The sequence below is a fragment of the Tuber melanosporum genome (genome assembly GCF_000151645.1).
Source record: "Tuber melanosporum whole genome shotgun sequence assembly, scaffold_55, strain Mel28".
NCBI lineage: Eukaryota > Fungi > Ascomycota > Pezizomycetes > Pezizales > Tuberaceae > Tuber > Tuber melanosporum.
The window spans coordinates 93,717-118,919 of record NW_003299101.1 but is presented as its reverse complement, the minus strand read 5'-3'; the positions used below and the strand labels follow the sequence as shown (position 1 = coordinate 118,919).

The 25,203-nt window shown below is 49.0% G+C and overlaps 4 protein-coding genes; 1 reads left to right on the top strand and 3 right to left on the bottom strand.

Moving 5' to 3' along the window:
• Positions 1-4,141: 4,141 nt before the first annotated feature.
• Positions 4,142-5,696, bottom strand: GSTUM_00009287001 (uncharacterized protein). XM_002840603.2 has 3 exons: positions 5,275-5,696; positions 4,582-5,210; positions 4,142-4,509 (listed from the first exon to the last, which is right to left on the bottom strand). Exons 1-3 carry the CDS (start codon positions 5,388-5,390, stop codon positions 4,457-4,459), a joined length of 798 nt encoding a protein of 265 aa, XP_002840649.1. The 5' UTR covers positions 5,391-5,696; the 3' UTR covers positions 4,142-4,456.
• A 2,019-nt stretch (positions 5,697-7,715) lies between these two features.
• On the bottom strand, positions 7,716-10,336 carry GSTUM_00009286001 (uncharacterized protein; the record flags this gene model as incomplete). XM_002840602.2 has 4 exons in its annotated part: positions 7,716-8,319; positions 8,391-9,633; positions 9,698-9,803; positions 9,854-10,336. The coding sequence occupies 4 exons, from the start codon at positions 10,334-10,336 to the stop codon at positions 8,121-8,123; spliced, it is 2,031 nt and encodes a 676-aa protein (XP_002840648.1). The 3' UTR covers positions 7,716-8,120.
• A 9,641-nt stretch (positions 10,337-19,977) lies between these two features.
• GSTUM_00009284001 (uncharacterized protein) lies at positions 19,978-22,039 on the top strand. XM_002840601.2 has 4 exons: positions 19,978-20,643; positions 20,721-20,745; positions 20,881-21,078; positions 21,127-22,039. Exons 1-4 carry the CDS (start codon positions 20,193-20,195, stop codon positions 21,953-21,955), a joined length of 1,503 nt encoding a protein of 500 aa, XP_002840647.1. The 5' UTR covers positions 19,978-20,192; the 3' UTR covers positions 21,956-22,039.
• A 556-nt stretch (positions 22,040-22,595) lies between these two features.
• GSTUM_00009283001 (uncharacterized protein) lies at positions 22,596-25,203 on the bottom strand. XM_002840600.2 has 4 exons: positions 24,565-25,203; positions 23,134-24,379; positions 22,859-23,072; positions 22,596-22,800 (listed from the first exon to the last, which is right to left on the bottom strand). The coding sequence occupies exons 2-4, from the start codon at positions 23,783-23,785 to the stop codon at positions 22,740-22,742; spliced, it is 927 nt and encodes a 308-aa protein (XP_002840646.1). The 5' UTR covers positions 23,786-24,379; positions 24,565-25,203; the 3' UTR covers positions 22,596-22,739.

The following is a 25,203-nucleotide window of genomic DNA, read 5'->3' as shown; positions in this document are numbered from 1 at the left end:
GTCCTGTCCTGTGGGTATTGGAGGCTGTGGGAACTTTCGCGTTCACAGTGAGTGTCGGCGACTCCAACAAACCTGACCGTTTGTCCCCGATGGATTTTTTGGACCTTTTGTTGTTTATTAGAGGGCTAGTTGTTCCTTCGCTCCTGTATATGTTCGATCGCCGGATACAGCGAAATCTCCAATAGTTTCAGTAGCTCGAGAGCCACTCAAAGGTGGGAATAAGGGGAACATGGAGGGAGGGAGAGGAGGGTTTCACATATCATAGGAAACCCTGCCGCTGCAGCATGAAACCGAGTGATACCACATGACGGCAAACTGAGGGCAAAAATCTGCGTACAGTTGCATACATTGAGAACAAACTGAGGAATATAATCTTAAATACGTAACAGCTACTACTCCGAGCCAATTTCATTAGTAAAGGATGACAAAATCTACTCCTTTGTGTAGTAGATTTTCGGAGCCCTTGCACTCCCCATATCCTCTCCAATTCCCCGGGTATTTCTCTTGTCTTCAACACATCTGCACCAAATTTTTCTCCTCCGGATTAGCAGTGTTGTCCTACCATTAACTCCTCCTTTCTGGGCATAACCCTCCCCCCACCCTACCGGATCCTCCTCTAAAACTTGCTCCTATTAGGTTGGTATACCACTGCAATGCGTATATTTGTCGTATCCACGATCGAAAGAATTCACTGCAAACAACAGTTGTTCCCTCCCTTGCATTCTAGGACTAAGTCTAGCCGCGACTTCGCCATAGGGAAAACGCGAAGGGAAAAAAACACAAGAAAAGGTATCATGGACAAATATCCTGCTCAAACGAGAAAAAAAAAACAGCCGTACAGGATCAAAATTTATATTTATATCTAAATAGACCGAGGAGGGATGCCTTGCCAATACCAATCACTGACTCGGAAATCTCTGATAAAATGGGAGCATGCCTAGAAGAAAAGGAAGGATGTAAGTGAGAAATGCTAAAAGACAAACGAAAGAGGCAATGATAGAATACCAGTCGATAGCAAACAAGAGGGTTGATGGGGTGTTGGGGTGGATGATAGTTTTCACGGGAGGGTATCTGAAGCTCAGGGGCAGCGTGAGCGGTTGGATTGAGGGGAGGTTGCTATCTGCGGACTCGGAAACAGAGTCCTGGAGGCCCTGTGCCCCCTCTTGCTCATCCAGGTCTGCCAACCGGAGCGCATGTCGGGCGTTAAGGTTTGTGGGGTTGGTGTTAGGCCCATCGCCTTTGAATCGCATCTTTACCGCACCCCCGCCTTCATGTCCAAAGGAGGGTGGGAGAGATACCGGACCACCTTAATCTGTAGTGTTGGGATTGTCATTTTTTCGGCCCCCTAAGATCCCCTCAGCACCAAGATGTCCTTTCGAGAATTCGGGCTATGGCGGTGTTTGGTCCCCGGCTGTCTGGCGTGGCGGTGCATACAAATATCTTTCCATTCCAAGAGCATCCCTACCACGCCCTCGCGCTCGCTCCTGCTGGCCCACAAGAGTCGCGTCTGGCCATAGTGGGTGCCTTACGAATTGGGATTGATATCCTCTCGTTCCAAAAGAATATAATTATTACCCCCCCTCATGCCCGAGCTCAGCCGCCCACGAGAGTGGCATCTAGCAATGTGTGGTGTCTGGCGTATCGGGATTGATACTGTATCAACTCGTTCTAAAAGCATCTTGACTACCCCATCATATCCGTACCCAGCTGCCCATGAGAGCGGTGTGCGGCCATATTCGAGTCTGCCATATTAGGATTTACGCCGTCTCACTCCGAAAGTACTTGTACTAGCCTATGGAATAATCCCAACAGCTGATGTTGTGGCCATGTCAGGCATAGAGTAGTCTACTCGAGTAGTCTATCTATCAGTTGGAAAGGCATGAGCGGTTGCTATCGCATGAGAGTGTGGAAGAGGGCATTGCCCTAAGTGTTTGAGTGTGCACTATCATCATAATTTACCTCTTGGCATGCATATATTTTCTGTATGATATCTACGGAGGTATAATAGCCCCTAAATACCCCCGTAAAGGTGACCATCTTCCTATCATACATGGTTCCGCTCAAGACAAAATCAACCGAAATGTGGTGGAAAAGGTGGGCCCAGGAAAAAGGTAATACATACTTCAAAGCTGTAAATATTTAAATTCCAGAGAGACTACTACATTGTGGTCGGAAGGTGTATCTACAATGCGTATATCCCCTAGAGAATCACAATTGCAATTATTATTGGGAACACAATAAACTTTTAAAAAACTGGGAAATTCCCAGCAGGTAGGTCCTTGCTTGGTAACGTTCTCAAATCGTGATCTTGGATCAAGATTTGGGGAAAAGATTTTATCTCTGGGGGTGTTTGACAAACGCGATTTGGATCTTGAATCGCGATTTGCAAACCAAATCATGCATTGAAGATCATGGGGTGGCGATACAACTTCAAAATCTTGATTTGAACATGTGATTTGATTTGGGGTTTGATCGTACAATTTAGATGATAATATATTATGTAAATATTTAGGGTTAGGTGGATAATAAAATTTATATCAGTGCGACACGGGTTTTTTTGTTTCACATCTCTGAGCCAAGAAAAACAATTGCGTGATAACATGTTAAGTGACCCAAATCACAATCCAAACCATGATCAGGTTAGGGGGGGGGGTGCTTGGCAAAGCGCGATTTTGAATTGCAATTTAAAAAAAATGATGATTTCAGGGTTTAAAGACCTAATCTCAAACCACAAAATCACGATTTTAAATCCAAAATTAATCATAATTGCCGAACACCCCCCTAAAATTCTGAATTGAAGATTTAGGGCAATGACTGTTTCGTCTGTACCATTTGGGTACTTTATTAAATGGCAAGGGCTATGATAATATTCTTATCATGACAATGTCATGAGAGCCAGATAGAATGTTTCATATAGTCTAGGGAAATCGCAGTCGATATGCCCTACTTCTTTACTCGACTCCCCAGAGCTAACCCCAAATCATGATTTGAAAATCAATAGTGTTTAGCAGAGGCGCAATTTGCAAATCATGATTTCAAATTGCGGCTATCACGTTCTCAAATCACAGCGAACCAAACGGGTCCTAAGATATCCAGAGATAAGTGCTTGGCAGAAGCCCATACCCGGTCTTGCTGCCCTACCTTCAATTGATCCACTTCGTATCATAGTCCCACCGTGCCAAAATAAAAGGGCATAGGTGAAGGCCAGAGTATCGGCAAGTCCCAGGAGCCCTTTTTTGTGAGGGCCCTCTTCGCACATTCGATGCCAATTACATCTCCCTTATTGCTGGGGAAACAGACAATGAGTCCCGGAACTGGTCATAATGTACAGGGAGATAGTCTAACTTAATACTTCCACTTCTATTCAAATGGATTCCCAATGCAAACCATCCAGCATCACGAATCCATAAGTTAACAGCCAAAACCCGCGTCGGAGATGAGCGCTTAAAAATATCAGCCGAACGGCATGGGCTAAAGACAAGTGATTGGGCCGGATATAGAGGCGCGTTGATTGAGATAAGCTAAGCACCTGGGGCCGATCGAAAGCAAGGACAGGACTACTGTAGCCAACGGCCCGCGCGAATCGCAGCTCATCTGCCGAGCTCTCTCCTTTATATCTGCGACTCGTTCGGGTTTTCATTTGCCGTACCCTCTCAGTTCGAACCCTCTTTTCACGCCGGATCACACGGAGTAGACACGAGGTACAAAGTGGGTGATTTGGTTTGCGGTATTGGACATAGTTGCCCCTCCCCTCCCCGAACCCTCAATTTCAAAGAAAAAAACACTGCACGCCCGGGGCAGCTCCGACCCGAGTCCCATATCGTGAATCGGGGCCTCCCGACCTCGATGTGGATCAACCGGGCTCCAGTGTCACATTGTTGGCGTATCTAAGTCAAAGTTCATATTTGGCCGGATGTCTTCGTAGTAAACTATGTGTTTTATCCAGCAATGTGATGAAAATTAGATTTTGGGTTATCATATCTCCTGCGGTTTTCAAACGGCCTCTCCTGCCAGCCTGAAAGAGCTAGGCCACCTAAATAGCAATTCTAGAGATCCCATACTTGTGTATAAATAACCTTTGCCCTCTCACCATAAATGGCCGGATCTCTCCCAAAGGCGATCCCACGCTAGTGGCTTTCTCTCTCTCGTTAACTAGCAGTGTAAATATTCCAGAACTCCTATACCTACGATAGCGATCTCGCCCCAGGCGTATATATATGGCCCGTCGCCCCCCTAAACTCAAGTCTGATAAAATGTACCTCCGAAAAACAAGCCCCCGCCCAAACTTCATAGCCGTCGAACAAACAAAATCTCACCCCCTCCCCTAAGCAAGCGAATGTCTCTCCTGCCTCCCCCAGAACAACGGTTCCCCCGGGATTCCATAAACCCATACTGTCCCAAACACTACACCATAGACTCCAAAAATTAATCATAGCGCACCCAACGGCCAGATTGTTCATAGCCCGCGACTCAGCCCCCACCCCCGCCCCACCGGAACGGCCGGCCTATCTATTCATTCATCAGCATCTTCTCTCCCTACCTCTTGAAGACAACCCCCCGGGAGTAATCACGGATACGCACCCGTCAGATCCGCCCGAACGTTACTCTCCTCAAACTCCGTTGGTATGTCATAGTCTATCTCCGAGCGAAACATGATAGCCCCCGAATCCCGGCTCACCTGGGCCCTGGGCCTCTTGGCTGGCCTCGCAAGACTCCGCTTCGTCTCCGCAGGCGGGTAGTACGAAACCGGGATTTTTCTTGTGGACCGCCTGAGGGCCGGCTTTGGTGTTTCGGCTGTTGGTGCGGAATCATGATTGGACGTATCCCGGTCACCTCGCCGAGCCGGCGGATTTGTCTCTGGAGTGTCCGCCACTCGCTCTTTCCCCTTGCGAGTAGCGGCTGGCTGCGGGGGGGTGAAAACCCCGTTCGTCTCCTCGTATGGAGCTTTAGGTATTCGGTTTCCACACGCCGATCTCCGTGCTCGTGTCCCGCGGACGGGAGTAAATGCACTTTTCTCGGACTCTTGCGCAGAGACTCTTGTCTGAGCCCGCGAGCGTGTATTTCTCGCCCCAGACGCCCTCACAGGGAGCGTATCATTCGGGCACGTCACATGCTCAGCTGAATCCATAGCTTGAGCGACACCATCGGTCATTTTCGGCGTGCTCACGCCTTCGCGCGCCTCCCCACGCGCCCCGATCTCGCCAGGAAATCTAGCGGAATCAGCCACCATACTTTACCCCCCATCAAGAAAAAATAAAACTAGAGGTGACAAACCGCACGACGATGCACTCGTATATTTCTTCATCTTTCCTGTCGGTGCTATCGACTTGCTTTCTTTGACTCCGCTGCTTTCGCCGGCTAGGGGCGATATTCCTTTTTATACGACTCATGGGGGGGAAGGAAAACTCTGCTTGTGGGAATGGCGATGTGGTGATGTGTTGTGGTGGTGAGGTGAGGTGGTGTTTTGATTTCAGCGTGAGGTGGCTTCAAGCACGGCAGATCATCGCCATGGGTATAGACCCAATAGATAGGGGTTCGGTTGGCGCTCGCTTGGGTAAAATGGTGAGTCAGAAAGTTAGAAAGGCGTTGTTCGACAGGGAATAAGATAAGTTACTTCTGAGCCTATGAAAAAATCTCGCCGGTGTGGGGGGTTTCTGGGGCTGCGTTGTTTTCCTTTCTCGAGCGGCCCCAGCTTGATAACGGGGTGGTGGTATGTAGAGCTGAATTCTGATAGGTGGTGAGATTCAGCACAGGTAACTGGTTAGCCGCTGGTACCTGCGTCCCCCCACAAAGTGTGAGGGACTGATTGCTCTACTACCCAGGACCAACTCAAATGCCATACTTTGTCAATGATAGGGTTATTGGGCTGATTAGAGCAAGACCCACCCTACCCCGCACTCTGCTAGCACTCTGCTGCATGTACCTAAGGAAGATGGGGACGCCATTTGCCAAATAGTCGGACCACCCCCAGGATTGTGTTTGGGAAATTCAAAATAAGGAGACTCCTCATTCACGCCTTAGTAATAGCATTCAACCTTTATAACTGCTTCCAAATACTCGACCAATATTATAGCGAGCACTTTATGGAATTGACTCGCCGCTGCGGTAGTGAGAGCTTCCCTCTCCTGCTAAGGCGAGCCAGGGGTCATGCGCTATTCTGGAAACAAGCCAGAAACAACCAAATCAACTGGGGTTGGAGCACACTAAAAACTGGAATAATTGAGAATGACGCTAGGACGTCCAGAATTTCCTCCTTAGGATTACTATAAGGGTGAAAAGGAAGCAAAAAGAACCTCTTTCAGTCTTCAGGTGAGACAAGTAAAAAGAAAAAATGGAGCGGACATAACTAATCAGAGGAGGCAACCTCAACGTCCTCTTCTAAGATTCTCAATTATGGGGAAGTGGACGCTGACTCGCCGGGAGGTATACCCATAATCAAGATCTCCAACGGGTCGCCAGCTATATATATAGCCCCTTAAACTCCAACCCTCACCAAATAAGGTTCCTCTGAGCCATCACCTAAAACCGATAGAATCCGCTCAAATGGTAAAATATCAAAACTCGGAGCCACAGCATACAGGGAGGGCATGAGGTTAGCGGCTCACGAGCTCTCCGGCCAGCAACTGAGCGAGTGGTTCGTCGTCTCAAAACACGACTTGACATACCCGAAGTGCTTGGGATATCCTCGTTTTAAAAACGGTTTTTGCATTTACAAGACCACGCTAAAAGGTGTTGGTGCCACGTCAAAGGACATATCACCAAGCCGAATTCCCGGCACAGAGCGGTTTTCAAACGCATTTTGAAATTTTTTCTTCCCAGACCGCTCGGCAGCGGGTCGGTTTCAAGACGTAGTCTTCAAATTTTAGTAAACGCGTTTTGAGATGACGAACTGCTCAATCGATGGCGACCCTAACAGCCCCTGGGTTTTTTAGATGATAAGGTAGGATGCTTGAAAGCGTATTCAGGGAAACCTATGGCCCGATTTGGTGCGCCCGGACTAGCTAGGATTTGGACCTCAAGTCCGAACATCAGAAGAAAAATCCCAAAACTTGAAAGCCTAGACTCACACCAGGATCTAGATGTAGACTTTCGTTAACCTTTGATCGTTTTCGTAACAGATATGAGGATAAGGAGAAGGAAAAATACTCCGATATCATAGTAGGTTTGTGGAAAGTTTTTCTCCAGGGTTAAGCAGGGGTTCGAAAGTCCGGGCTAGAAATTATGATCCACTCTAAGCCCAGATCAAAACGCGGATTTTGAAGTCCAAAACCGGGGTGGGCGGTCAAACTATGCCTGAAGCTTTCCAAGGAGAGATCACAGTGGGGAGAAAGCTGTACAGGTGGCTGGACATTGGACACACACACACCTTATCGGTTTTGTCGAAGGACTACAAGGGTTTTTCACAAAAACAGCGGATGCATGGAACGTTTGGTAATCGGAAGCTTCGCACGATCGCGAAAGTTCTGGTAGTTTCGAGTGATCAAAGGTGACCTCACGCGTGAACTTCAGTCCTGGAGGCCTGGAGAGGACCAAGTTGCACCTTGCGCCAAATTTTAGGAGATACTTCCTAGGTATTTTACCAAAAGACCAAGTTCTCAAAATAATTTTATCCGCCTTCGCACCTAACTTAGCACATAAAAAATTACTCATCTTGCTCTCAACAACGCATCGTGAGGTGCTTCCGAAGACGTCACAAGAAAAACCTTGATCCAGAATACGGCAATGATATTCACCATTCAGCTTTTCAGTGTATCGTACACTATGCTATCCCACCAAGACAATCGAAATTGAAAAAAGAAAAGAAAAATGGATTCCAAAGAAAATAACTACCCAGGCTATCAACTCGTTCATATCATAAAGAAACACCAGGCGTATAGAAATGAAGAGGGCATACATATCACGACCAGTGAAAAAATGATGAAACGAAATAATACTAAAACACGCTCGAATAGGAAAAAGGCCCGGGAAAACAAGAGCCAGAGCCACGACACAAAAGCTTTTACCTCCAGTGATGAAAGATGAAAGGGGGAAGACAAGAAACCAACATCGTATCATCTCACAACCAAGCGGCAACCGCCATCGCTGCCCATATGGCCCATCCAAATCTTGGATCATCATCATCATGGGGCCCAGTACGAAGAGCGATCTCTCGCCCTTCCCCTGTCCCCGCCATAATGACTACTGCGTCTACCAACCCCCGCCCCGCCCCCGGGCTGCGCGCGTCGGTCCCTGTCATACTCATCCTGATAGGCGTACTCGGCCACCCTCCTATCATCCCTCTCCCCCCGCCCCCGCGGCGGCCCCGCAAACTCATCATATCTGTCACAATTTATAAGCATCAGGTTCGTTATGTAAAGGAAAATAGAGAATGGAGAAAAGAGGGGTTATACTCGTATGCATCGGCAGGGGGTTCATAGCGCCCAGGGGGCCCATACCCGCGGAGAAGCTCCTCCTGCTGACGTGCAACTCGGGCAACTTCATCTGCCTTGCGCTGGGCACGAGGCCGTCGGTCTTGAGCGTCTAGGGGAGGTGGGGCGGGAGTGGCACCTGGTATGGGGACACCAGCGTCGGGGGCACTGGTGGGGGTTTGGGCAGATACCCCACTCGACCCAGACCACTCTGGGTCATGCTCATCCGCAGGAGATCGGTCGCGCCGACCGCCACCGCGGTGGTGGGAGTGGGAGTGTCGATGAGGGTGAGGGCGGCGATATTCGGAACGCTCTCGTTGATGGCCACGACGGGTTGACTTACTCCGGAGTGGAGCCTCGGGTAAATCCGACAAATCCCGTGGGTCTCGCGTCTCCCTTGGGTCTCTAGGATCTCTCGGATCTCTAGGGTCACGGGGGTCTCTATCGGGGCTTGGTTTCGCGTATGGTTCTTCTCGGAACTCTCGAGCATCTCGTGATGAATGATGGCCATGAGAGGTATGCGGGCGAGATGGTGGTGGAGGGCCGTTCCGTGTCGAGGATGCTTTGTCTTCACCGAGAGTAGGACGAGGGTTTAGTTCTTCTTTCCATCCAGGATTCCCGGTACTAGATGCATAGGGCTTACGGTGTCTTTCCATCGGAGGAGGTTTATCCTTTCCGCTCTCAATAAATGCATCCAACTCATCATCATTCATATCCTGTGGGTTAGGCGGATATTTCTGTTGGGTTTTCTTCCTGGCCATTGGTGTGGCGGTGGCGTAATCGGCTCCCGATAGGGGACCGTGGAGCGGAGGAGGCCCGTAGTATCTGTTACCATTACTATCGCCTGGCGCCGGTAGAGCCAAAGGAGCTTGCTCCTCCTCTTCGTCTTCAAAATCAGGCGGAAACTCTTCCCATACTCGCCACCATCCCTGGAAAATCACCGAGTCCTCCTTCTCGGGGAAACAGCATCTTGGAATGGATTTCGGGAATCTCCGACCCTCCTTCGTGTCGTGAATCGGCCACGATGCCACGACTTTCTGTATCCGAGCCGCCTCACGCGAAGGGTGAGTCATGAGCTGAGTAAACATCCATGTTTCAAAACCCTGAGGAGTCAGAGCCGGAATAGTGGGCTTCTGCTCACGACTGATGGGGACATAAAAGTGCTCGCAGCCCAAGACCCTATAAATGGAAGATAAGGAGGAGTCTGTCCGGTTGGTGAAGTAACCTAGGTTAGAGAAGCGGGTTAACAAATGCCTTCACAAGGTATCGGGAAACCGGTATATATCAACCTTTCCAATTCATATGATCGTCGCCATCCACAGCATTTACCGCATAAAAATCGACCATCTTTTCAGGAGTGATGACGATGCTCCCTGCTGGCGTTCGTTCTTTGATCTACCAGAAGTTAACCCGAAATATATGGCATGGCGCAGAGATAAACTTACGATATAATTTGCAATTTCCCGGAACAAACGCACCAACTTCTCCTTCGGCATTGGCTCCTTTCCGTGCCCATGATCAACCAAATCTCCCCACGTTTCATAATGAATATTTCCATCTTCCATTTTCGTGGGTTTAGCAGCGGGACCAGAAGAAGTCGAGGTTGGCGGCGTTGATGCGTGGCTGTGATGAGTTGAGGTAGTATTTGACCTATATCGCTGGGTAGCCTCGCGACGCGGGTTGTCGTTCTGTCGTTGCTGCATCTGGGGGTGACTAGGGCCTAGCGGTGGGCCCTTAAGGTCAACTGGGGGTGGAGCCGACGAAGCGGAACTGGCAGGCACCGGTTGCGGTGGAAAGTACCCTTGCTGCGGAGGGTATCCTTGTGGCTGTTGCTGCTGTTGCTGTCGCCATTGGTGGTGAGGGACCTGCGGGGGTTCCTGTGGGGCAGGAGCTGGAGCGTAGGAAGGAAAAGAACCGGGAATTGGCATTTGGGGGGGCTGTTGCTGCTGCTGCGTCGGCGGCGGTTGTGGCGGTGGTCCCATACTGGGGGCTTGTACCCCCCCAGGCGGGGCGGGGTGATCGAGTCTTGGGGGAGGCCCGACAGGAGCAACTGTCGGCGGTGGTATCTTAGATTGCTGGATACTCCTCATCAAGTCGGCTGCAAGTTTCTGTACTACTTCCGGTGGCACTCCATGACTGCTCGCAATATGTGGAATATCCGAAGCGTATCCCGCAGATGGTGCCGGTGGTGCTGGAGCAGCCGGGGCTTGGGTATAGTAATTTCTCGGTTGTTGGGGTTGTTGTTGCGGGCTCCCGTAATCGGATGTTGCTTGCTGTGGTTGCTGTTGCTGAGGGTGGTAGCCCTGTTGGGATTGTTGCTGCTGCGGCGGAAACTGCTGGTAATAACCATTGGGCCCTGCAGAGAGTGGGGGGCCAAAGCTAGAGCCGGGGTACGGCGCAGTCGTGTGCGGTCTCGGTGGAGCTTGCTGCGGAGGTGAGGGGGGATAACCGTGGGCGGAGTCCGGAGAAGTCGCTACATAAGATGATTGCTGGTGCTGGTGCTGCGGGGGTGGGGCTCCATGATTGGTGTGCAACGGCTGTTGCGGCTGGTGGGCATAAAAAGGTGAGGAGGGCTGGGCTCCGTAAGAGCTTGACATCTTCACCGTGGCGACGCCCGATGGCTGGGAGAGCTATCACGATATGGAAGATTGCTGGGCAGGGGCTAAAGGAGTGATCACAATGCTCCAAATATCAGTTAGGAGGTTGAAATGTTAAACCAAAGCCTGTCGGATATAATCAAACCATCCGCTACCTAGGGGGCAGTGATAAGATAGGAGGAAGAAAGGGAAGGGGAGTAAGTGAAGGGGAGTAAGTGAAGGGGAGTAAGGTATAAAAATAAAAATGCTCGCAGTGAGAAGACGAGGCCAAAGGTGTGAAGAGGGGAGAAGGGGAAAGGGACGGAAGGAGGGGATGGAAGGGGAGAAGTAGGAGGGAGGGGAGGGGAAGTTGGACCGGGAAACAGGAAAAATAGTACAGCGCAGTGGGTAGGCGATGACTGTCGGCGAAGGTGCTTCCTACATTCAATCCACTGATTGGAAAGAAATGATCTTTGCGATTGGGGCCATGAAAAAAGGAAAGAGATGATAGTATCTCGCATTGGTATGCGGAGTTTCCTCTGGTCTGGCGGCGTCTTTATTTTTATTATTATTATTTTTATTTTTATTTTACTTTCCCCTCTGCCACTGATGGTGATGTTGGTGCAGATGCTTGTTGCTCTGCCACACGCTTTTTCTTTTCTTTTTTCCTTCTCCCTCCCTTCCTCGTTCATTCCACTCACACCCTTTTTGCTCTCAATTCAAAAGCTCACTCGTTCACCGTATTTCTCCTTAATCCACCCCCTCACCAAAACCCCTTCGACGTGCAGCGTGACGTGGTTTATCACTACTGAAGGAAAACAATTCCCCGAGTACGTGTGATGACTAACATTCGCAATATTTTATCAAATTGGGACCGTTATTTCTCCATCGGATCCATGCTCGAACAGTTGCAGCCAAAGATATGTTTGCACTCGGGCAACGTAAATAAATGGCTTGCTTCATCTAATGAGTGGAAAGGAAGCATGGCAAGGCTTTGATCAAAGGAGGGGAAAGCGAAGGGGGAGGAGAAGACGAAGAAGCATTCCATCATCATCAGCCGAGTGATTCCTTCCTAGCAACCGGCGACACGTAAAAAGGAAGGCACCAACAGATCCCTTCTCCCTCCTCAAGCACCCTCAGAACAGAGATGGTTTGTTGTCTGGCACTCTCTCTTTGGTAGCATCTATGCGAAGAGCCTCATTACAACTGCACGAACGAGAGAACCTTCTTCACAGCCCATACCGGTAGTTAATTTGAACTCTCTCCAGAATTATCATCGATGACTCTTCCGCAGCGCATACAGGATACGCCGCATGCTACCGACCTGAGCATGCTCCAAGAATGTACTCGTAGATACATAAGCCACTCGATGGATTCCCATCGGGACAGTTGGATAGCTTATGCTAAGTGAGAGTAACCCGTTATCGATACGTACGGTGACCGTGGCAATCGCCGCCAGCATCGGTATCATCCTGTACTTACAGTACGGTAAGCCTCGTAACTGGGGCATTCTTTAGCACGAAGGAGCGATTGCATTCGTGAGGTATCATAGCCTCAGACATCCTCAAGCAGCACTTCGTATTTGCTGCGTAAGAAGGCAGCCTCAAGAATATGGCTCTGTATGGTACTCGAGTACAAGTACAGTGCATTCCCTTCTCCATATTTATTACCTTGCAGCCAACCTGACCAGCTCCAACACCAGCATCTACTATCGCTTCCCCCGTCGTATCATACTCGAGTACGGTATTATCCCCACATCCTACTCGAGTACCGCCATCCAACTCATGGGAGCACTCATGTTGTAACACAACTAATTGCGTCTTCCAAAACATGATACCCCATCGAGATCGAATTGCCCTGCCTGTACTCGAGTACGAGTGCTCCTAAATCGCATCCACCGCACCCTCTCGCATCGTGACTGGAATAAATAAAGAAGCTGGGGGGAGGGAAATATCCCTCGTCGAATCAGATGGCGGCCCCCGTCCCACACCAATGATCGTGCATGCATTGCATAAACAACGAAATGGCCTCCCAGGACCAATTGCAGCGCCGAGATATTTCAAAGCACCAGCGCGCTGCTCGTTTCTAACCCCCGGGCTTTTGCTCACCCTAATGGCAGAACAGTCTACTCGTATTTGAGACTTCCGCACATTTTCTTTTTTTCCCCACTCTGTGTTTCCTTTATTAAATTTTTATTTTTAAGTTTGGGTTTATTCTACCGGTTTTGTGATTTGCTGCTCGAATTGTACTCGAGTGCTATTCGGTGGGAGGATTGTTTCTTTTTCGAGCGGGTCCCATCGAGGCGAGCGCTTGCCATCTCGGTCGGAATCTGAAAGAGCGGCCCGAGTGGTTGTGAGAGCACGCTAGGGAAAGGCGAGTGGTGAATGGTCGGGAATGCGTGCAATGGGAGGAAAGGAAGGTGTGGGGAAAGAATGCAAACAGGAGTGGTCGGCATGCCGAGACCCGAGTCCATCCCGCCGTCCCGGTACCATATCACCGTGACCCACGAGCACCCATTTCCCGGACTCACTATACCGGCACTCCACCCCAATATACCAAATACAGTATGCGCGTATTCCCCTTCACTCGGACCCTTCTAAATCCTCGGGCTGTATATTGCATACTCGAGTAGATCATCCACCCGCAAATACAAATAAACGAACCTCTAGTGTTTCATAGGACTCTGGAATCTTGCTCCGTGGCATTGCGAGGTTCCTTTCACCGTTAGTGGACACCCCTGGGACCGGTGAAATAGATTCAGCCGTATTCCCTCAATCGCCCCAGCAAACATCGCACTAATGACGGGCATGGGTGCGAAAAACCGCAGACAAACCCAACCCGCAAAGTGCCGAACTGCACCCCAAACACGGTAAACGACCCTCTACTCGAGTATGATACTCTTCCCCATCACCGAAAGTGAAAACTGAATTCGGCAGCAATACCGTAACCGGTACTCCCATGTCACTGCAACATCCCCGTCGATTCACAACTCCCTCTATGATACCACAGGAGCAGATGTGGGTCAAAACATTCATTTCCACATGCGCCTAACCCGCATTTTCCGCATAAAGGATCTCCTTACGATACTCGAGTATCACCTAGCTATCAATGTTGGCCCTGTACTCGTATAGGTACAAGTAACAAGTTACCTAAAACAACACCACGGGATTCACAGGAAAAGAAATATGTTGGCCCGTAACTGGAATTTCCCGAGCATAACCCTCAAGGGTTCAGTTCAGTCCAAGGACCAGACTTTGGCTAGTTTTGTTACCGTTGCGGTGGGCTGCCGTGGCGCGGGGTGTGACCTTCTTTAGCCCCGTTGGAGCCATGTGCTGCCACGGTTTGCGGGCAGCGCGCTCATAATGTGTCACTCGAGTATTGAATTTCTGCTGTTATCGCTCACCATCTTAGGTGGAGCGCGCGGCCCAAGAACTGTACTTAGGAGTTTAGGGTGTAGATTTGGGTGGAAGAGGTGGAGTGTTTTAAATATAATGCATTATAACTTTTAGTGCGCTCACTACGAGAGGTATCCCATGAATTATTGAAGTTAACGGCCGGCAAGTTTCAAGAAATGCCGGTGACATAAAATTACAAAAGTGCGACTGTTGTAGCATTTTAATAGCATTTTGGCGAATCGAATCGATGATCGTGAGTTCCCATGGCCAACAGCTTAGGGTACCCGGTACGGGTTTGAGCTACGAGCACACTTATTAATAGGATGTTCTCTGTTGAACTCCTTGTTTCAGTCCCTGCGGATTCCTTTGGCTAACTGTTTGAATGGATACAACAGAACTCCGGGAACTAGACCAATATATGTTCCGCATCAGAACTCCATAGAAGGAAAACCAGGCGTAGCGGAATAACACTGTGTCGAGGGTCCATCAAACCCGACTGAGGGAATATTCTAGTCTATCGCTCGAGCCAAAACTGTAGTCATGGCACCTTCCCGTATCGCAACAGCGTAGAAACAGGCAATTAATAAACCACAGGACAAAACAAAAATGACGAAAACCCCTCATAGAAGCGACCCACGCACGGGTAATCACGCCGGGGTAGGGCTGGTCGGTTGGTCACATCAGATCACCAGTCTCCGGGAATCTAGCATTGCTGACAAGAAGGCCCGGAGACTCCGTCGCCACCACCGAAAGGCGACTGTGTAATAGCATTCTCAAGGTTACAACCTACTCTATACGACACGCCTATTCCTTGTGCTCGGCGAGGTTGATTCTGAGCAGCCAATAATCCGGAGCATCCACGATCGTTACTGGACCACATGGGCGATTCCAAGAGGCGATGTCGTTTCAACCAACGATAATATTTCCAAGGCGCACCCGAACTGGCACTTCCGGGATCGATCATCGCTCGCGCGGCATGCACCACCCATATGCTTACACCATTCTAGGTAAGTGTGAATGAATACATGAGGTGAAAACGGAGGCCATCGGGGGGGGAGGCACCTGGTGCAGGATCAGTCAGACGGGAATCGACAAATCATAGATGGGAGCTGGGCTGAGGGGAATATATATGTTTGCCTTGCTTTTGCACATTGGCATTGCCGGGATAGATCGAAAGATTAATCTATCGATAGCACCAATCGAGTGCGGGGGGCGAAGGATACGAGTGACGAGTTGTGAGGGGTGGTGCACCAGGAATAGGACGGGAATCATCACCTAATCGCGTTGTTTGTTTTTGTTAGTTTTGTTGATCGTTTGGAAGGAGCAGATCCAAATACTTGCGATCGCATGGCAGTGTTTGGTGCCGCGATAGTGGCTAATCGAAACACTAGACAAAATGAAAAGACACCACACTGCTGCCCACACATGCGACAATACATTCCGAGTGACTTAAGATGATGCGCTTAGATTAGGAAATATGGGAAATGCTGTGAAGAATGAATAGCAATGGAACGTGAGAGTAGATGGATGTAGCAAACTCTGAATGAAGGTGTTAGTCCAGCACAAAATGCCACCGATATACAAAGGTAGTGAAATTGGCTGGAGAAAGAGGTCGCCGATGTCGGGGAAGGAAGTTCTAGAATCAACTCAACTCGAAATCAAGGAGGCAACTTCCCGGTGACGGGGGCTAAAACTAAAAATAAGTTGGGCACATACGAGGTGTTTTCGGAGCGGCTCATTATGGACCTATTTGGGGGGTTCTTTTTGAACACGAGAACACTCCTTTTAGGTATTGCAGAGGAACAAAGTTTTTCCTGTTAGGTATCATATCTGCTGTAACAATAGGGAAGTCTTGCCAATCCTAGAACCCAAGGAAAGGAGCATACCCCGATCCAAAAAAGAACCTGGGTCAAGGAAACTAAGCCCGAGGCTTTGGAAGGGTTGGGTGATAATGATAAACAATACACCCGACAACACACCCATAACCTGGGTCATGCTATCTGGACTTATATGATATGAGTAATATAATAATTGGCGTGTTATCACACCCTCTTCCTGTTGCGTTCATGGAGTCGGTGCGGGGAATCACCAGTTTTCCAGACGCACGGTACCCCTGGCAGGAGAAGGCTTATGGAACGAACCCCTGGCATTCCAGGAAAGGATCGCTTGGTAGGTTTATAAGATCCCTGAGAGACCTGCCTGGAGGTCTTTGCTTATATCGTGATAGTTGACCAGCTTAGTAGTAGGCAGTGTCGGTTCCAGCCTGTATTTCAAGCGAACGTGACCACGCACAGTCTGTCTCGTGATCTCACCTCTGCTTTAGGAGTACTATGAGATATCAGTATTCGTGCTTCCTACCCCAGGGGTTGGCCCATTCTTCGAAATGGTTCCCCCCGAGTTGGGAGATACCATACTTAAACACAGTCGAAGACCAACCTAGATAAGGACCGACTCACCCACCTTAGTCCAACCCAATAAAAACCCCTGTTACCCAGAAAACCCAATTTTGAAGGGTACAGTAGTTTCTGGAGCGCATCTACAAAGGGGGTTTACAAGCTACCTAGGGGGATTTGACTGTCAAGATAAGACACTTGCGTGGTTTTAGTATACCCCGGAGAGAGGTTTCGTCTGATTTAGTTTCCCCACACAATCCCGGCTGGAAGGCGAGCAATATTTTGCGAGCTGAACGGGTCGCGAATATCGGCACAGAGGGGGGCTCGGAGATGGGACATGGGTGAGCCTGGCGGAGTTCAAGGCCCGGGTGGTGTGATGGGGGAAGATGCCTGGGAGTGATGGTGTTGCCATTGGAAAGTTCTGCGGATCTAGGATGCTAGCCTTGTATTTCCTTTTTTTGAGGAATTTTCTAACATCTTTACTTCATGTTAGAACGGTAGGTGAAGGCAGAAACACTTAGACGAACTTTGGGTTGCATATGTTTTAGTATATTTACTCCCTTCTTTCCCGCATGATATTCTGGGTGGATTGATTCTTAGTACAGAGCTCCGGCAGGAAGGTTTGGAGGCGGGCTCACTGATATCTCCTCTACTATGATAAACCGCACAACGGAGAGCTTGCTCACGCTTGCTACAGCTAACTGGTAGGGAGCACTTGTGAGTGACCCCAATTTTAGGTTAAAAAATAGCCAGTGATAGGATATGACCCAGAGCTTTTTCGGGGGGAATCCAGATCTAGGATTACATTCTGCTTTCCCACGATTGTTGCGAATTTCAGTCGTAGTCTCAGGGTCGAATCTATCACCTATAGAGGGTACAACTGAAAATTCGGTTTATGAATACTTTACGAAAGTTGGCTGCAAACACCATCATCAGCTCTTATATTTGAATCCCTAGGAACGGTGATTATAGGCAAGTTTTCGGTCCCAGAAAGATCGACATTCGTGCTCTTAAGTTCAGTGGGTTGACCTCTAGTTAGATAGGGCCTGCCTAGATTCTGGATTCTCTAGCTAGCCTAGCACTACTTCAACTTACTCTGTGCCGACACAGCTATGGGCTTTGGAACTGGCCTTGTGGGCCAGAGGGGGGCTGCGTCATTTACCTATATTTTTCTACCTACCACACAAAGCACCAGACCGCCAGATACCAAAAAGCACTGCCATTCGAAGGCGCTATCTCCTCAGCTTCCTGCCCCCAATGCTCAGGCTAGAGCAACCTCTCCCCCGGACTAGGTAGTCTAAATAACGTAAATACACCGAGACGTTCAGCGGCTGTGTGGCGCAGTGGAAGCGCGTCTGCTTTACAATGTTGAAAATCGCAGACGGCCGCAGGTTCGAACCCTGCCACAGTCAAGAGTTGTCTTTAGGGGGATTTCTTTTTGGGCCGATTTCGTTTTTGTAGGGTGATGTTGTGATGGTTGGATTGTTAGACTGTCTGGGCATCTTGAAATCCCCCTCCACACAAGGATCTTGAATATTCTGGAATCCGCCTTTTAGAAGTATGTACTTAAAATATCTAAGGTGGATAAAGGTATCATACATTGTAGATGGGGTGGTCTTGACCCTCTGGGTTTACCCTCATTAGATGGAAGAGGTTCTTACAAGGCATGATATCATAGCTATATAGTCTTACCTATGGGGAGGTAAGCAGGGCAACTCCTCTACAAGGCTACAGAGTAATTTAATGCATGAAAGCATGCACAATTAGTTTTCCATTGATTCGACTGTGGACATTGGCTATAGCATGGCACAAAGCATTTGGAAGGTGGACCAAGGCCATTGCGTTACGAAATGCCTTAATTGGCTAGGGTACAGGGTAAATCATGAGGATTGTGTAATCTTTGCTGTAAAAGGCTTTAAAGTTGATGAAGACTTGATAGTAAAAAAAAAGAAAATAAGGTAGATAATATTATGATGCAGGTAAGGGAAGTGAAAGTGATGATAATAATTAAACATATACGAGAAATGATATATTACAATTATGATAAGTTGCAAAACTTCTGCCATTACCATCACGGCCCTATCATCTACCCTGTACCATAGCCAATCAAGGCATTTCATAATGCCACGGCCTTGGTCCATCTTCTAAGTGCTTTGCACCATGTCATATCTTAGATTGTCCTTTGAAATCCTCAAAATCTAACGCCAAAGCTTGATGACTGATGGAAGCTGGGTGTTACACGAGTGATCGTTAGTGATTCCAAATGGACATATGATGTCCATATAAGTTTTTTTTTTTGAGGGATTGGTAATAGTTTGGGTGTAAGGTGGATAAAGAGGCTTTGCTGCCGGGGTTAATGCCGGACGTGATGGAAGTGAGGGATCGCACTTTAGTCGTATGATAAGTTATGTGCTTTTATTAAAACTACCTTTGAAATTACACCCGGATAGTTCCCGGATTCAGGCATCCTCTGGTACTCGTACAGCGGCAATGATGCTTACTCGTACGACTGCCAACTTGGGGGCTAGAATTATACCGCTTACCGCCCGGCCCAAACCTCCCTTCGAAAAAGAGCCCCAATGAACGCTGATGGGGCTCATGTTGTGAAAACTACAGGGGCCAATGTCCGCGAGATATATAGTTGAAGTGCTAGTATATGGTTCCCTCTGGGGGGGTGGAATCAAGTCAGAGATATTTGTTAGTTCAGTTTTTGCTCTACTTTTTCTTTATTTTTTTCTGCCCTCAATCCCGCCCGGTCTGCTAGAGATGATTGGTTGTTCCTGGGCTAATATGTTAGTTTCCTCGGTACGAACGAGATACTGTGCCCCACCCAAGTGCGGTAGTCTGGTAAATTTATTATGAGAATAATTGAAGACGTATATTCGCATCTCAATCACCGACAAAGCACATATGATCCCCCGCCGATATGAACTCGATTGTATGGTTCCCAAATTTATGGAAGCGATGCCTGTTCATGAAATTCCGACAAGTAGTCCTTTGGCGTAGAAAATGATTTCTATACGTCTACAGGAATTCGTCAATTATCGTCTCATACAGGTAGGCCAAAATCAAAGGATTGCCGAGACTTTAACCGAGCTTTGTTGTGCTGTACAGTACATGTACTGTACAGTCATCCGCATCTTCGCCTTACTTGTAATATGCTTAGGTATACGCTAGATACCGTATCTCTTTTACCTACGAGTACAGTACATAAATTTGCCGGTAGTCTAGAGTTATCTCTTCTAACCCATGCCATAAGTTACAACGGGACTTGAGGCGATGAGAAGGGGTAACATTATTGGGCTGCCGACATGGTGGAATTCTGTGCGGAGTCCCCGTCATAAAGGATTGCGTCACTTTTCTCCCCTCAGCTTCTCCTATTCACACAACAAACAACAAACCTATCTACAATTACAAACCATGTTTCCTGACCAACGCCTATTCATTAATGGTACCTTTTCCCCTTCTGTGGAGGAGAATCCCACTTTCTTTACAACGACCAACCCCGCTACAAGCACTCCGCTCGCAAGGGTACACGAGGCTTCACCGAGGGATCTTCAATATGCCGTCGATGCCGCTACAAAAGCATTCGAGACTTGGTCCAGGACAACACCAATTGAACGTTCTCGTATACTTAACAAGGCCGTTTCGATTCTCCGGGCCAGGAGCGATGAAATTGCCGGTGCCGAAAGCCTTGATACCGGAAAGCCGTTCTCTGAGACAAGCACTGTCGACGTACCCACTGGGGCTGATGTCCTGGAATACTTTGCCGGTGTTTGTCTGAGTGGCCTGGAAGGGAAAATGATTCGACTACGGGAGAAGGCATGGGCCTACACTACCAAGGAGCCATTGGGTGTTTGTGTGGGGATTGGTGATAAATTTCCCCCCTCTTCCCTTCCCTCCCCCTTCCCTTCGCCCCAATTTTCTGACCATCTCAACTGTTGACAGGCGCATGGAATTACCCAATTCAAATGTGAACTTTAGTCCATCTCCGTATCCCGAGCTGCTCCGCGTCCCACGCTTCTTGCACATCTCATTTCTCTCCTCCTTTCCTATCCCGGATTCTCGCATGTCCGACATTTCAATTCTGACATTTCTAAATTTCTAGAGCACTTTGGAAGTGTGCGCCTGCTCTAGCAGCTGGAAACACTTTCATCTTCAAACCATCGGAAGTTACACCCCTCACCGCAAACATCCTCGCTGAGGTTTTCACAACTGCCGGGCTTCCCAGTGGAGTATTTAATGTTGTGCATGGAGGCGGGGGTGTGGGGGCTTGGCTTAGCAACTGTTCAGGGGTAGCTAAAATGTCTGTCCTCACCTCTGCATAGCAGCCCTTGCTGACTTAACTGGGCAGCTCGTTCACCGGCCAAGTTGAAACCGGGAAAAAGGTTTACTCTTCTGCTGCCGGCTCGTCGCTCAAAAATGTTACGCTGGAGCTGGGAGGAAAATCCCCGTTCATCGTGTTCCCTGATGCCGACCTCAACCTAGCTGCCGATGCTGCCATGGTTGCGAATTTTTACTCTTGCGGTCAGGTGTGCACCAACGGCACTAGGGTCTTTGTCCATTCTTCCATCAAATCCAAATTCGAGAAGCTTTTACTCGAGAGGGTTAGGGATGGAATTCGTGCGGGAGACCCACTGGACCCCAATGTCAATTTTGGCCCGTTGGTTTCAGAGGGCCATTCTAAGAAAGTCAAAACCTACATTCGGCATGGAGAGGAGGTTGACAGGGCACGCCTTCTCTGCGGTGGGTTGAAGGGAACCGTTTCGCTCCCGGATGGGAAGGGACTCGAAAAAGGGTTCTTTGTTGCCCCCACTATCTTTACCGACTGTAGCGATTCCATGCTCATTTGCCGTGAAGAGATCTTTGGCCCAGTCTTGTCCATCCTTACCTATGAGACAGAAGAGGAGGTTGTCCGCAGAGCCAATGATACGGAATTGGGATTAGCGGCGGGAGTTTTTACCAGGGATATAGATACCGCGCACAGAGTGATCGGGAAGATGAACGCGGGTATCTGTTGGATCAACACCTGGGGAGAATCGCCGGCAGAGATGCCGGCGGGTGGATGGGGATTAAGCGGCTTGGGGTTTGAGAATGGCAGTGAAGCATTGTCTCAGTTTGTGAGAACCCGGAGCGTGCTAGTGGAAAATGGCAGATTCCCGGCTGTATTCTCCAAGTCTTAGATCTCAGGTCTCATTGTCTGGGCTTGTTGTATTGTCTTGTGACAATACAGTCACCCGGATCCAATTCCAAGAGCTGAATTGAAATTCTGGCACGCAATAATTAGATAGACTTATCGTAGGATATGTAGATCGCTGCGGGAGGCTGCCTACGGAATATCAACCGTCGCCACATGGCTACCGTTACTACTACAAACGAAGAACCCTAAAACTCGAAGGCGATCGACAGTATGGCCAGAATGAGGGACTCCCGGTAGGATCATGGATGGAACTTAGGAAGCGCCAAGGCATATTTCCCAACATCCAACCAAAATCTAGAAACCATCCTCTAAATTCTAAATCCCCACCACCCCCTCTCGGCCCACGTCTGAGAATGTAGGAATCTAGGAACATGCACTACACTCGAGTACAAGTATAAGATTGACCAAAAAAGGCTTTTGTCGCCAATTCCTTCACTGATTGAAGATCTTCTCAATGCGAAGGGTAGAGAACTGACAAGCGGCCGCTTGATGCAATGTTGAATCATTTCCTATTCGCAGTCAGTAGTTTTCCTATGGGAAATTTCGTTTGGCTGCAGCGTTCACAATCTAGAAACTTGGACTGTCCTTGTCACCACGGGAGGAGTCAGTGTTTTGAGACCCTATTCTAAATTCCAAACTTTTTAAATTCTAATGGACAGTTCGACCCCATCTATAAAAATTCATGCACCCCCAGGCCATCAATTCCATCATAATACCCGAAACCCCTAGCATATATGCTTGCGCTGTAAACAGCATAGCAGAGCACTCTAAGTCTGTGCTTTAGCGGTGGTGCTTGGAAGAATAGCCCTTCCCACTGCCGTGATCACACTTCTCCTTCTCCTTCTCCTTCTTCTCCTTCTTCTCCTTCTTCTCCTTCTCCTCGCACTCCTTGCAGGACTTGTCGTCGCATTCCTCGCACTCCTCGCACTTGTCGGATTTCTCTTTGTCCTCGCACTTCTTATATTCATCCTCCTCCTCGCAACGGTAGTAGTCCTTTTTGGCGGCCTGTTTATCCTTCTTGTGCTCGTCCTCGTGGTACTTCTTGTTCATGTCACGGTAGTAGCCGTAACATTTGTCATACTTTACCCCCTTATCGAATCCTGTTCATCCACCCACCTATCAGCCACCACTAAAGCTACCAAAAGGGGGAGAAGGAAATACCGTATCCCTCCTCAAAGCAGCATTCCTCATCATGGATCTTTTCATCCTTAGACTCAGCACACTCCTCAAAGTTCTTGCACTCCTCCTCCTTCTCCTTCTCCTTTTCTTTCTTGTAAACCTCGTCCTCCTTCTCTTCACACTTCTTGGAATACTTGTCGTCCTTACGTTTGTGCTCCTCGCTCTCGTGCTTCTTGAACTCGTCCCCATCTTTGCCCTTGTCGTAACCATCTTTGCCCTTGCCGTAACCATCTTTGCCTTTGCCGTAACCTTCGCCGCCGTAACCTTCGCCGCCGTACACATAGTCCTTTCCGTATGGGGGGTTCTTGGGAGTGCGGTGATAGCGCTTCTCATCGTAGTATCCCGGGATGAAGTTGTAGCGCTGTGGCTCCTTCTCGTGGTGCTGGGCGTAGCCGTCGACGTGGTGGTCGTATACCGGAGCTGGAGAGGGGGCTGCGCTTGCAGTGAGAGCGCTCATGGCGAGAAGAAAGAGAGTTGAAGCGTGCATCTTGAAACGAATGAAGTTGTAATGAGTGAAGTTGTAATGAGCGGTTGTGATGGTGATAAAGAAGGTAGTGTGTGATATCGGAAGGCGAAGTGAAGTTGGGCGGTGAGGACGGGGTTTTATAGGAAGTTGTATCGTGCTGTATGTCATCTAATCCCTTAGCGAGTGGGTGATCAAAGGCCTACAGCTTGATACCCTCCGCCTTCATTTGACCGCATAGTCTGTAGACCCTGAACGGCCTGCTATTCCTTAGGACTTTGTTGACGGCGAATATATTTCATCCGTCAGTTTTACAACAAACTTCACAAAAAAACCACAATTCGGACCACAGTCCCAAGCACCCTGTGTTCCTCTTCAGCCGGTCTCTCCAATCCGACCGGCAGCCGCAGCCGGCCTATAGCGAGTGATGTCTAGTGATTATCTCAGTGGTGAGAAAATACGTGCTCAACTGTTTCCGGGAATGACAAGAGGGGTTGTAACAGGGTCTTTTCGTGTGAGAAAAGAGATTGTTCAGGAAGATTCGGCTCGCCCTCGTTGGCATAAGAGATGTTCGTCGACACTTATACTAGGTAGTGACATAACGCCTGCCGTTACTATTGAGTTAGGTGAGCCTGGAGGTTGAAGCTAGGTGCTGGCAGCGGACAGCTTTATTTCTGGTAGGTTCGAAGTCCGTTGCAGGCTTTAGTCCGGCTATGCTATAGGCAGGATTCGGCGAGACTACTGTAATGGCTCTGAGACGGATATCTAGTTTAAGTTGTTAGCCTTTAACTAAGAAGTAAAAACGCTCAGTCGCATCATCCCCCCGCCTGCCAAAAAAAAGCACAAACCCATCCCGATCTCAACGATACCTTAGTTTAAATAAGGTCTAACCCAGGAATCGCCCGCCCCCAACCGCGATTACAAAAACCCCGCCGAAGGGGAAAACTAACCAAGCCAAACACAAGACCCATTATCCCTCCGTGAGAACAAAATCCGGGGTATGATGAGTAGTCCTCCCGAGGCTACTCCCCACCCGCCCCACTCCCGTAACCCACTACGAGTATCATACCGTATCATACGAGTACAACCGCCCCGACCCGCCCCCGACAATCCCCCAAGCCCAACCCCGGAGCACAGCTTCTCCCTAAACCAGCAGTATGTCGGCAGGTTTGCAAGAGGCTGTTTCCGAGGCTAACCCAACAACCCCCTCCCCCCAACAACCAATCCCTAAGCAGTCATAGCCTGCCCGAACACCAACACAACAGCCCAAACCCAGATGGACTTAAAAATCACCAACTTCCCATGACGTCATGCTTCCTCTCAAGCAGAACCATCAACCGCGCGAATCCCAGTCCATCCAGGGATGCGCATATCCCATAGTCTCGGGTTCCAAGTCTCCGCGCAGGCCGTCGAGGGGAGGTTCGGGCTAAGTTATTTTAGACCTTCCGGGGTTTCTACCGTATCAGTGCGGAGGAGAGAGTGGAAAGGGGTGAGCGGGGTTAGGGCGCTGAGAAGGTCGTCTACCGGTAACTTATCCCATAGTGCAAGGAAAAGCAGCCAGAGGCGTGGTTAATATGCTTGAGGATTAG

Excerpts from the sequence above, each read along its gene's own strand:
- GSTUM_00009287001 (XM_002840603.2), bottom strand. The coding sequence starts at position 5,390 with ATGAGTCGTATAAAAAGGAATATCGCCCCTAGCCGGCGAAAGCAGCGG. Across the intron at positions 5,211-5,274 it reads TACGAGTGCATCGTCGTGCG|ATTTCCTGGCGAGATCGGGG; the intron begins GTTTGTCACCTC and ends TGATTCCGCTAG. Across the intron at positions 4,510-4,581 it reads CGTTCGGGCGGATCTGACGG|ATAGGCCGGCCGTTCCGGTG; the intron begins GTGCGTATCCGT and ends ATGAATGAATAG.
- GSTUM_00009283001 (XM_002840600.2), bottom strand. The coding sequence starts at position 23,785 with ATGACATACAGCACGATACAACTTCCTATAAAACCCCGTCCTCACCGC. Across the intron at positions 23,073-23,133 it reads CTGCTTTGAGGAGGGATACG|GATTCGATAAGGGGGTAAAG; the intron begins GTATTTCCTTCT and ends GTGGATGAACAG. Across the intron at positions 22,801-22,858 it reads GACGACAAGTCCTGCAAGGA|TGTGATCACGGCAGTGGGAA; the intron begins GTGCGAGGAGAA and ends GAGAAGGAGAAG.
- GSTUM_00009284001 (XM_002840601.2), top strand. The coding sequence starts at position 20,193 with ATGTTTCCTGACCAACGCCTATTCATTAATGGTACCTTTTCCCCTTCT. Across the intron at positions 20,746-20,880 it reads TGGAATTACCCAATTCAAAT|AGCACTTTGGAAGTGTGCGC; the intron begins GTGAACTTTAGT and ends CTAAATTTCTAG. Across the intron at positions 21,079-21,126 it reads TGTTCAGGGGTAGCTAAAAT|CTCGTTCACCGGCCAAGTTG; the intron begins GTCTGTCCTCAC and ends TTAACTGGGCAG.